The 13232-nt window shown below is 42.8% G+C and overlaps 1 protein-coding gene across 1 annotated transcript in view; it reads right to left on the minus strand.

Moving 5' to 3' along the window:
• Positions 1-13232, minus strand: part of adamts16 (ADAM metallopeptidase with thrombospondin type 1 motif, 16) — a gene marked incomplete at its 5' end in the record, with an annotated part of 44117 nt that overhangs the window by 10052 nt on the left and 20833 nt on the right. The window contains 11 exons of the mRNA XM_083679417.1: positions 706-844; positions 1646-1890; positions 2113-2236; positions 2615-2745; positions 3068-3240; positions 4156-4304; positions 5858-5953; positions 7746-7899; positions 10274-10411; positions 10780-10885; positions 12408-12567. Coding sequence (XP_083535543.1) covers positions 706-844; positions 1646-1890; positions 2113-2236; positions 2615-2745; positions 3068-3240; positions 4156-4304; positions 5858-5953; positions 7746-7899; positions 10274-10411; positions 10780-10885; positions 12408-12567 — 1615 coding nt within the window. The remainder of the gene's footprint in view (positions 1-705; positions 845-1645; positions 1891-2112; positions 2237-2614; positions 2746-3067; positions 3241-4155; positions 4305-5857; positions 5954-7745; positions 7900-10273; positions 10412-10779; positions 10886-12407; positions 12568-13232) is intronic.

Consider the following 13232-nt stretch of genomic DNA (forward strand, 5'->3'; position numbering starts at 1 on the left):
TTCATAGGACACATAGTTCAGTGACTAATCCACATTTAGTGGTCAGTTCAAATCTCAACAAAACCATTTTGCAGTCACACTCTCTAATAACACTAATGAACCCAACCCATAACATTAGGGCTGTACATAGGTGTGGTGCAGCTCACTCTATAGGGGTTGACTGGGGGTCTATGACCTGTGGGTCAAACCAAACTCTATACACTGGCTTTGTTCATGTTGAGTCTGCTCCCCTCAGGGTAGAGCCAGACCATTACAGGAGTCTAATTGCAGGGCTTCAGTGGGAGAAGAGGAGGTGGCCACAGGCCATGTCAACAGTAACGATGGGAACTCGTACGCCTGTGCACTACTTAAGCCCAGGTAGAGCACTTATTAGAGATTGCTGGTGCTACCCACATTTTTTAGCTCTTCCCCATTGATCTATGAACAAGGAGGAGCCACCCCCGATATAATAAATCAAGGGAAGATCATGTCATTCTGAACTTTTGATAAAATGGACCACATGTTGCTTATATGAGCCTTTTTATAGAGTTGGAAAGCAGTAAAAAAAAAAAAAAAGGTTACTACTGTAGGACTGTAGGTGAGGTGAGGCTCTAACATCTGTGCATCTATTGGAAGAGTAACATGCTGTACAACTTCCTCTGTAAAATAGTGAGACACAGTATAATCTCCCATCCACGATGATATCTGAGTGTTGGTAGTTAGTACCTCCTGCACAGGAAGCTGAGCACTGGGAGCGAATGATTGCCCAGGTGTAGTTGTGTTTCATCTGGTTCTTCCTATCCATGTCAGACTTCCTGAGAGTGTATTCCCACCGTATCCCAGGATTCCAGCCTTGAAGGAGAATCTACAAAGATGACAGGATATCAAAGACCAGAAAGTCTGCAGCATCACAGTTGTCAAAGAAAACATTAGGGCCACTTGCCAACCCTGTAGAGAATATTTGATGTGAATCATCTTGCTTGGGCAATGTAATCAGATCCAAAATGAAGACCAGATATGGTATTCTATGATTCAGGGTATACAAACCCAAAACAATATGTTTCCAATAAAAGTCATCCAGCAACCAAGGCTGTATTGATGATAACGTCTCAAACTATTACTAAGGAGGATGTTCGAAAGAGAATGCTATGTCTTTAACTGTTTCCTATCAAATCATGTTTCCTTCTTATGAAGAGAGTGAAGTTACAAGATTAGGAATGAGTAATTCCTCAAAATGCAGGGTATAAATGGTATCCTTTATACAGTATAGTCCAACTTGCCATTAAAGGAACATGTACTGTATCTCTGTTTATGAAAACCAATAGACTGAGTCAAGACTTGGCTTAAGTCAGCTATAATTTGATTTCTAGGTTGGATAGGAGGGAGCAAAATTTATCTGCATAATATTTTGTATGGAATCCACTCCACACAATGCCTAAATTGTCCATTAGATCATTAAACATTTAATATTATGTGACTTTCTGGAACGCAATGAGACCTTATGCAATGTTCATATTGCATCATTATTTAGATTTTGACATAGCCAATAAAAGCAGTAGTGGTAACTTGGAGACACTTTACATAGGAAGCCAACACTGTACATAGGCCATTCATAACGCCTAAATCATCATAACATTTGAACAACTAAGCTGTACTGCACACATACCTCAACCACTAAGGTCTCGTTGGTGGGGCCTGTGGAGGTGAGGCTCTCCGGCCGGTTGTAGGGCCTCTTATAATCAAACAGAGAGCCAGCGATGGAGTGTCTGCCTGGCCAGTCCACAGTCCAGCGACCATTGAGGTAGTACTTCCTCTGGGTGTTCCTTATGGCCAGGTAGGAGCTGGAGGTATTCAGCTCTACAATGCGGATACTTCGAGCCCCGGTAGGGATGGTCACAACTCCATAGTACTCTGTTATTATAGGAAAAACCCAAAGTGGTATATGAGAATGTATAAAAAAAAACAAGGAGATATGACATACCTTATTTGCTCTGTGAATTCACTGGGAGTGTCAGAAATACAGAACCAATCAATACAACTCAAGGCCTAAAACATTTCAGACAAAACACACTGTCGGAAGGGTCAGTGACCATTTAAATAAGCCGGCGATCAAAAAGGTATAAGTGTTCATACGATTGGTGAAGTGCTGTTTTGTGTATTGTCCTTTGTATATCTTGCAGGTCGAGTTATTTCCTTTGCAGACTCCACACATATCAGGAACTGCGGTGGAGCCCAACACACGATCACAGCCCACTCTCTAAAAGACAAAAGGTTGCCTAACTTCAGTATTCAATTAAGTCAATATACAGCCTCCTACAGTAAAACAGTATGCATAACAGATACAAATAATAATTTAACAATAATCAAACCAACATTTTCTCTCAATACTTGACAGATGTATAATGGGTCTGGATTTGCAAGGAGTCATACAACTGTAATGTAGCGCAGTGATGTGTAATGTCGTGCTTGATGATGAAAGAACTGGCTGCTCTGTTTCTTCAAAGAGTTTTACTCTCTGGGAGTTTCCATATAACCAACAAAAAAATATGTCTTACAGAACTGACACATCCTCAAACACTTAAGTCATTGTAACACCACAGAGGCTTTGAAATCAGTCCTCCGACCTATACTGTACCTCACACAGGCCGTCAATGCACACATTGGAGCTGTCCTGTGAGCACAGTGTCCCGTCCTTCACTTTGCTGGAGAGGGCAAAGAAGAAGTCGTAGCCATCCGCGAAGCAGTACAGCTTGCAAACGTCTTGGTCTGGGAGAAAACCATTTTGGGAGAGTTTCGTCAAACTAAAATCACACACAGGGCTTCTACATTGTACACTACAGACATAACATATAAAAATCCTCTTCTTATAATTCCATGCCTTCCACTTCCGACACAGGTTGCTGATCAAGTCAACATTCCTGTTCAGCACTTACTGTTCTGTATGTCCACTTGTTTTGAGTGATCTCATCACTTACACAGTCAGTAATTCAATATGAGCAATATGAAAACAATACTGATACAGAGTGGCGTGCCAAATGCATTACAGGGAACTAATATGTCAATGACAGGTTTTTTTACATAAGCCTACCGTCAACTCGCATGTATGGTTTCCAGTTGTAGTACCAGCCTCTGAACTGTTTGCTGTTGAACTCAGCACATTGTTTAGATCTGTAATCCACAGTGTTAACGGGACAGTCTTCAGTGTTGCACAGTTTGTAGGACCGGGAGGAGCCTTCACAGAACCTCCCTCCATACATGGGCCTGAGTGGACAACAAGCATACTTAATGAGCCTCATCAGACCAGCATACGCCATGAATATCTCTGAAAAGTTCATACTAATGCACAACCAATGTAATGTACATGTACACTACCATGTAATAACATTGTAGTTACAATATACTGTAACATCAACAAGTTCAAAATCTATAAATAGGTAACAACCAAACTAGGAGGTTTTCTTGTCAATACATGGGAAAACATTTGAAAAAAAATCAAAAATGTTTTTTTTGGTAATTGTTTTTTTACACTCCCTGCCTGGTTGCATGATGTGTGGTGTCTATGTAGCTGTTTGGATGTGCTGTTTGGATGCTCAGTGTCTCTGTTGTTGGGGAACTGTCTTTGTGGTTAATTGCTAGTTTTGGAGCCTCTTGCAGGTGTATATCCCGAGGCTCCACAGAAACAAATCCCGAGCTCGGCCAATTACATCCTCACTATAAGCCTCCAATTAGCCTCCCGCTGCTCGCTGTCTCTGACTAATTTAGGCCACTGCTTGACAGGAACTTGGCAACGCAGGTCAAAATATGACGATATGAAAATATGAAGAGGCCCAACGTTGGAGTGGGTGATTACTGATTCAGCTAGTGAGTGAGTGAGTGAGTGAGTGAGTGAGTGAGTGAGTGAGTGATACATGTCAGCAATCATTTAGTATTTGAATTGCCCATCTTAATATATACCTATGACATACTGTAGGAAGGTTTTGAAGCCTTACTGTAGGCCTTATAGTCAGAAAGTACATTTAGTACAAGCTACTTTTAAATCATAAAACATCTAATATGAGTGAATGGGAATGAATTGGAGGAATGCATAACGTGTAGAGAAAGTGAGAGAAAATGTGCATCAGTGCCCAAGCTGAACATTGTTTGTGCATGTGTCAAGAAGAGGAGTGTGTAGTGCACCTTGGGTTGGTGCATTGTCTCTCTCTGTAAGTGATTCCACTTTCACAGCTGCGTGAGCAGCTTGACCAGCCTGACCAGTCTGACCAGTAACCATGGACCGGCCTGGGCCCCTCGTCCCCCTGCTTCACACACTGCCCACGCCGACACCACTGAGAGACGGAGGACCAACATTAGAACACAAACACACACAGACACAAGAGACCAAAACAAACCCTATAATGATCCTCTAAATCACAGCATAGCCTCCAATGGAATACATTCTGGGGGATCGCTATTGCAGACCAAAGAATACGTTCTTTTTGCACATATTATCTAGCTATACATGGAGTCACATGAATTCTGACAAGCGTGGCAGTTAGGCAGTATTAGGCATTACCCTTGAGTGGTTATGGTTCAGGGTAAGTTGTCAGTGAATTAGAACAAAAAATAAAAACTGTCCCAAGCACGATTTGAACCAGCGACATTCAGGTTGCAAGTTGTCAGTATACCTGCCAGTATAGTTAGATAACACGCACAGAACGTATTATTTGGTCTGCAGAAACTATCCCCCAGAATGTATTAATTTGGAGACTGGGTTGCTCATCAGCTTTTTGAATGTAATCAGAATATCAAGGAAATTGTGTAATAACCTATTTCCTGATACTAAATCAATGTTCATCAAGCTGATTTTACAGCACATTAACATGACATCAGTGAAGTGTACTACAGTAACAGCACCTATGAGTGATCCTGAGCCCTTTACTGAACCAGCATAGCTGATATCCCCTGAAAACTAGTGCCTTGGATTCCTAAGTGAGTGTGTCATTGTTTGTGTTCTGTAATTGGACCGCAGAGGGAGTATATGGGATTAAGCCATCAAGTTCAATATATTGAGAGACGCAAATCTTGTTGAGGGCTGTCAAGAGCTAGCCTTGAGGAGAACTGCCCTTTGGCCCGAACCCCATTGGCGTTTTAACCAGATCAGCAAAAATGGATGGTAGCTTATCCTTAGGAAAATGTGATAGGATAAAAGAGTGCTATAGCTCTACCTCAGTAAATTCTATAATTGACCTGATGCCCTTACCAAACTCTTAGTAACGCAATCATGTGAATTCAATGGTTTCACTTTGCCTGCATAATTCCATTAGTTCAACAGGATTATAAAAGATTCACCCAATAGGTATGCAAGCAGTGCAAGGTCTTCAATACCCCCCACAAGGCTGTTACAGTCAAAAGCACAGTACAATGGTGGAGAGGACATCAAAAAGGATCCAATAGAATAAATAGGTCATCATTGTTCCTTTCACCCATAACAGTTCTGTGTGTGTGTGACCTAACTGGCATTTACACTGGCCCTCAGGGCACCATGGTAACCTGGGCACAGGAATGCCACCCGGCCTCTGTTTATTGGTCTTGTATGTGGCCTTTATGTGGCCTTGGTCTTGTAGTATTAAATGTCACACACCAACTATCAGTGAGGGAGAGCTGATAAACAATCTGTGGGACAACTGAGGCGTTAGGAACAGGAGAGCCTTTACTGTTCTGTGCTGTGTGGTACTTGTGTCATAAAGGGAGTGGATAGAGAATAATAGTCATTTTCATTCAGTGTGTGTAATGCCCCCCATTGCTCCTGGTACTCCTGGGGGGCAGGCTGGTTGAACAAAGAGGTGGCTGATCTACATGTATGCCCTGTCCTGTGCCAGTCTTGTGATAGTGTTCTTACCATGTCAGGGCCGCAGGCAGAGCCCTCGGCAGCTGGCATGAATTTGGTCTCACACTTCCGCCCGACACGATGGCACCACAGGGCCTTGCAGATGTCCTAGACACACACACACACACACACACACACACACACACACACACACACACACACACACACACACACACACACACACACACACACACACACACACACACACACACTCAAGACTCAAGACTCAAGTCAAACAGACTTCTGGCACTTGTGATAAATACAGTATGTGCTAAGAGGAAATTTCACATGAAAGACAGTTCAGAGACAGGAAGTCAAAGTGGAAGTCAGGTGACTAATGAGACACCGTAGATGGATGGTCTGTACACGTTTTTTTTTTTACAGGTTTTATGTTTATGACACTGTTATTATGTTCCAAAGATGGTTTTTTGTCCAAATAACAGTTGTACACTTTTCAGTTATCTTTAGCGGATCTGTAAACCACAATAATGGGAAGTCATGGAAGAGAGGGAGTTGTCAAACAAAATTCTATTTGGAAATAAATTCCATTGCTGATTCTTTTAGACAAATAGGATATGCAGTATATGTTATATACTGTGCAAACACGAAGGTCTACAGCATTAGTACATACATTGATATAAACAGTTGATCTACATTGAACCTAACATGGGAATGTTAGGAATTTGCACTACTCATACAACAATACTTAAAATTGTCTGAGAAACACAGATTCCGTCTTTTTATGCGTCTCTATTGTTGGTATCTGAATGACTGTATCATATGTTGACAACATTATGAGTGCAGATGCAAGGAGCAGCAGTAGCCTGCCAAAAGTGATCATGGAACCAATCCCATCGCGTGTTTGCGCAGCTGTTTGCTAACTCATTGCTTTTCCAACAGTCCAAAAGACAAAAAACCAAACTATTGTTTTGCTTTTGCTAAGGTAACCCAGCTCCTCCCCATACCCCATGGAGAGTATAATGTGATTGTGGCAGACCAATCCAACCATGTCTTATCTCTATGATGCTTGCCAAAAACTTTATGAAACGCAAATTCACAACAAAATGAATTAGACCTCAGGGAAGAAGACATGTATTTTTTATGAGTGGAACAAGTGGATGGAGAGGAAAGGACTGCACTGAGTCTGGTGTTATACAAATACACCTTCCTTAGGGTGGAAACACAATACCGTGTTATTTACAGGTATGTACCCAAGCATGAATGCTAAAATAAGAGTACTGGGAGGGGCTTCAAAGTGTCCCAAAACTTTATTAATATTATTTGTATTATCACTGCTTTCTCCCACAATACTTAATTTGGATTATGCAATGTCATTATGTTAGGTTACAATTTTTTTTATTGTATACTGAAAATAAAATTAGAATGTGAAATGTGAATTTATTAAATAAACACTGTGACAAACAGAACATGAATCTCATCTACTGTATCCCGCTGTCCTTTGCCCTTGTCTCAGCAGTGGCCCTCAGACAGTAATATAAGTGGGTAATGAGACAATGGGAGCTCAACAAACAGAGGTTCCCATTGGCTTCTCTCCAATATATATTTAGCCATCCCAGTGTGTATTTCATGGGCAGTATGTCTGTCTGGTGTGTGTAATGGCAGGCAGACAAGCTTAATATACAACAGCTTACCCGTGCTCATGAAAGAACATTCTAACTTTTGATTTTGAAAATGACTCCGGATGTCTGGATTATAAAACATATGGAGTCTAATTAATTTCCCCTCTTATTAAGGGGAATGGGGACAAGCACTATGTTGGGCTAACAGGGGGAAACAACATGGCAGAAGCCGAATCTGTGTGACATCAAATGAATGTGGATATGGAAATGTAAAGACCTGTGATGACATGTAACTGACAGAGGGGTGAGGCAGGCTTTACCTTCTTAAAGTCAAGGGTGCAGAGTTTGGCCTTCTCGCCAAACTGCCACTTGCACTGGGTGTCTGCATCGTAGAGTTCTCCTGGAAGCTTCTCAGGGTACTTGTACTCATTCACTGACCTGGGTTCATCTGACAGACAGGTGGCCTGGGCGGAGCTGGGTGGAGAGGGGACATGCAATTACTCATTATACACTTTCTACTATACAGAACACAGTCCATAACATCATTGTATCCCATATTGAGAGTGCCATAAAGGGGTTGCCTTGGTAACATAATAAGCACAGTACCTAACTCAACCCTGCATGGTTTTATGCTTCTGACACACTCTTATGACACACATTAATAAATGCTATCACTTCAAGTCCCTCAGCACTAGGGTTCCCGATGTAAACTGATATCGTCAGTAATCATGGGGAAATATGTTATAGCTGAAATAGCTTTTGTCAGAGTACATTGGACACAATATAGCGTACAGTGTATTGAGTGGTCTTGATTGCTTTAGCAGATCCCCACAATACAATCCCATTCCTTTATGATTCCTATGTGTCTGAGGAACACTGACTGTATTGCACATGTTTCTCAGCGTCTCCCTGCCTGTAAAAGCTGGATACATACATCGCCCTGGCTCCATCTATTTTCACTCCCACCAAGGGGGGGAAGCCATCAGAGATTTATAGAAGAAGCCTTTTTTTATATGTCCACTCTGCATTCAATTACCCCCACCATACATCAACGTGCATGCTAGGGAGTAGTGCATCTGGCCACCACTTGCAGGAATGTCAGTGTCTGCCTGAAATCTATCCAACGTCTGAGTCCTCAGTCATCCAGTGCAGCAGTGTCACCTCTCTAAGCCGAGGCGCCTCCACAGAGAAAAGAGATAAGGAGCATGTGGACATCAGATAATCATCTAGAAGCTTAACCTAAAGTCCTACAGTGTACTCTCCCAAGGCTACCTTGTACAGTCTTACAATGGCAAAGAGAGGCCCAGTGGAGGTGTACTGGGGGGCTGGGTTATTAGTAGGTAGGTACAGTACAGTATATTGGGATGAATAGAAAGCAAAACCCAGTTTAGCGTCTTGCTTCTTATTAGGCACTTGTGAAACAAAACACTCCAGGCAATGCCTCAGTGCATGTCACTGGCTCCGGCCCAGGGCTGGTAATTTCTTGTAATAAATTGGGAGGCAGCTGAGGAACACAGAGGTATGTATATCTGTCGCTGCCCCTGCTTTTTTGGGTTTCCCAGACACTCTGTCGGGCCTAGTCACAAGATAATCCCTGGGCATTTCCTATTCACAAGCTGCAATTTAGAGCATGACTGGAAAAAGCAACAGCTCCTGGGAGGACCTTGTAGGGCTCCTGGCGAAGAGTGGAGCGGAGGAGCGCTGTGGGCATTCCTACTGTACATGCTCCTGTTACTGGACCACACATGCAACAATACCCAGGAAATAACCCACCAAGCACGCTAATGACCTGCATTGTGAAGATTCATGGACATGTGGGTAGACTGTACTAATGGAACCTGTCAACAACAATGATGATGTCAATGGCGTAATGAATCTTGATTAATGTTTTGGTGGTAGAGTGGTGGAAATAACGCTGCAGTAAGAAAAGCTATGTGTTAATATGTACAAGATGCCACAGCGTTTGCTTGAATTGTCTTTCGAGTCAAATTTCTGCTGCAGACATCACTGCTGGGTGAAAGCTCGAAGAACAGAAGGCACTGATGCGACAGAGCTCAAAACATCTGATTGCACTTGGCAGGGATTACTCCTCCGCGTGGCCTGAGAAGAGAAGACGGAGCTCCGGTGGCTGGATGTGGAGCTGTAGCTGTGTGTTTAATATAAACCTGACAGCACTAACGAGGATGAGGTCATATAGCTTTAATAACGGAGTGAGGAAATACAGTGTCCCCACGAGTAAGTGATGGGATACTTCACAGTTAATTTAACACACTGGTAAATTTAGGGGTTCGGGCTGCCCTATCTGGTTTCACACACACAGACGGCTTCCCAGACTCTGGCTGCAACACAAGACTGGAGGAGTGTAGGCCCACATATCAGCCGGTTGGCCGCGATGCCAGCTATATTTAAAATCCCCACTATGAATCCTGCTTCTTTTAAAGATGAGTCTGATGTCTGGACTCTTGCTGTGCTGTAGAGAAAGCCCAAACACATGACTGATGGGCATGGATTCTCAGTAAAGGCCGTGGCTGTTAATTTCAGCAGAATAGTCCTGAGAGTAAGCCTGTTTGTCCCAGATCTGGCAAGGGAAAGCCATGCCCAGTGGATCTAGCATGTGATGTGAGTATAGCCTTTCAGAGTAGGGCTCCTTTGGAAACAACCTGAATCTGGAACAAGTCTGCTACTAATACAATGTTATACTGCATACTGCACTGTAAGAGTGTGTCATCTGAGGGATCCATCTCTGTTATCCATCATATGGTCCTCATTCTCCTCAACCTTAGCACTTGTCATGTAGCAGCCAGACTGTGTTTCCCACAATGTTGACCATGATGTATTGGGGCTTTACCTGAGGAATCTGGTAAGATACTGTCGGCTGCAGGCCGACCAGGAGAAGATACCATTGTGGCCAGCTAGCGTGGGGGACATGATGTTGCCCTCTGACTTCTTACACACGTTCCCCTCTCCATCATGGACCATTCCAAAGCTGTGCGTGAGAATCAAAACACTACTGTAAGAGACATGGTGAGTGAGGGTTATATTAGGAGGCTATTAGATGGTGATAAGTGACAGGGGATATGACTCTTCTCTCTGCTGGGTTATACTGTAATTAGTTATAGAAAAGGTGGGGAGTCGAACAGAAGAGGGGAATAAGGTATGAATAAAAAATGTGATATGTGATGTAAAATCCATGTCCATGTGGGATAAAATGTAAATCCTTGACGACATGTGCTGATCAATGCATGTAACATGCAGCTAATGACCTATGTATTGGAGCTTGGAGAGCCTCTGTCAGGGTGTCCCAGATAGTGTGATAGAGGACAGAGGGGGTATGGGAAGGTGTGTGAACCTTACTTGTGTCCAGACTCATGGGCAATAGTAAAGGCCAGACCAAGGCCAGTGTCCTCATTTATGGTACAGCTTCTGTATTTGCTACACATCCCACTGATTGGAGCAAAACCTGGGAGAAACAAACAAACAGATCACATCATCAAAGGGTCCAGAACCTAGGGCAGTTAAACCAATCTAGGGCAGTAACACCAATATGTTTTGTCACGAATCTGTCTAGTTACTGACATAGTGTATTTAGTGTGGTTTGTTTTATTTCACCTATGCATGTATATATCATGTAGCATGTACTGTTGGGCCTAGGTCATACCAATATAATTATACTGCAGACAGGGGTGATAGCAAATTGTTCTGAGAACAGCTGGGGTTGTGTAAGCTGTGAAGCAAATCTGTTCAGTTCAAACTGTATTCTGGTCTATGTAGTTTTTCTGCTCTTAAGCAGATGCGACAGCTAACAGTTGCATGTTAACTTTGGAATGCATGAAAAAAAAATCAAACAACCCCTCGGTATCCCTAAACCTGTTACCATATGGGACGATGGGAACTTTGAGAGTTATATGGGAAATTTCCAAACTCCAGCTCTCTCTCATTTGAACACACAAAGAGCTCTGCACACACAGCAGATATCCTGGACCTCAGTCAAGAAGAAAAGACCCATGAGGGATTCCCCTTTAATGTCTTTTTTTGGTGAGAATTTAATCTCATGTTGTTTTACGACATGTACTCTGTTATTCTAACAGGCTCTGAGAATTATGTCATTCTCAATAAAACAGACGACAGATGAAGAGCTCACATGCACTTAATTAATGTGATTAGAGTGTTGACTGAGCAAATTCCATTTCTACTCAACCTGAAATCAGTCAGTCAGCAACGGAGATGGATCAAACATGTCTTAATAGAGTGGTCAATACTAGAATGAAGAGACACAGTCACAGGGCTGAAACTGTTGGTAAACATATGAGTTAAAAGTGTTGGGGTTTAATTGTGCTTCCAGAGCAATGTATTCTGTGCTGACTGATTGTGCTACTGACATGACATCCCAATTATCCCTGCATCTTCAACACTTCTGAGGCCTGGCTTTAGGGAGCTTGCAGACCACACTGAGGTGTTAATAGTTGACAGACTTCCAAGTTTGTACTTCCAAGCACCTTTGAACTAGGGTCTTGCAGCAAAGAGTGGGACTAATACAATCTGGTTCTCAGACTAGGCTTTGAAGTCCGGGCTGGGATTGGGGCAATGGGTTTTAACACCCGCTATGGGAGACAAATTTTCTCACAGAAAACACAATACCTTCTCATAGTCATTACCATAATGAGCTGTTGTTACAGTTAATTAGTATAATTACAGCAAAATAGCTGGGAGGGTTTGTGATTACTGTAGCTTTAGATCAGTTGAGCTTGGCATTATTGTGTGTACTGACAAGACAGCTAAACTGTTCTACTGTAGATGTAATTGCCAATTTGAGCAAGTATATTTTCATGAACATTTCTTATAATAACACAACTAACTGAAATCAATATGAAACACAAAATGATATGGTACAATAGTTGTTCTGCTACAGCACCCCATACTTATAACACACACTGACCCACTGGAGGCCTACATGTATATAGGCAGTAGAGAGGGCAACCTACCCAGAGTGTCACAGGGCTCGTTCTTCCATGAGCAGATATCCAGGCCCGTGAGCAGGATAGCGTGGTCATGGCGCTGGCCCTCTCTGCCACCCAGCCCCGACTGCCACTGACAGAAGCTGTTTAGAGTGTGGTCGGCATGGTGATTGATAACCAGCCCATCCTTATGACACAAGACAGAGGGTGGGGGAATATCAGAGAAAAAGTCTGGTGACACTTAGTGATCAGTTCAAAAGACTCAGGCCAACTCATCTCCTGCTAACTTGCCTTACTGAGAACTTAAGTGTCCATAAAAAAGATCAAATGAGCTCCCTCCATGTTATGGTTGAGAGGCTAGGCTAATGCCTGCTGAGAGGAGAGTACAGTGTGAGCGAGGAGAGGGTTATGATCCCTGACAAGCTCTAGTCTCTGTAATCAACTGGTGCCTCGTCAGACTCCTCCTTAGGTAAATGAGTGCATGGACAATTGAACAGCAACGCAAGCCACATTAGTCTTAAGTGCCTCTCACTAATATGACAGAGTGGGGAAGTTGAGGCATATTTGACATTCCTGTCCCAATGGCCTCTATGGGGGAAATTGAAATTCATTAACATTAGCACAGGTGGATAACAAAGATGGCCCTTCCCTCGACCTCCTTCACGCTCTCTTCCACCTCCTCTCCCAGAAATTCCCAAATAATCTGGCTGGGATCCAAGGATATGTATACCCCATAATTAAACTGTCATTGTAAAAAAGAACCAAGCAGTTCTTCCCCTGGAAACCCTCAGACAGACTGGAAGATTGGTCTGGGACATACTGTATATTGTCCTGAAAACTAAATAAAGTTGA

The sequence above is a fragment of the Argentina silus genome (assembly GCF_951799395.1).
Source record: "Argentina silus genome assembly, chromosome: 10".
Taxonomy (NCBI): domain Eukaryota; kingdom Metazoa; phylum Chordata; class Actinopteri; order Argentiniformes; family Argentinidae; genus Argentina; species Argentina silus.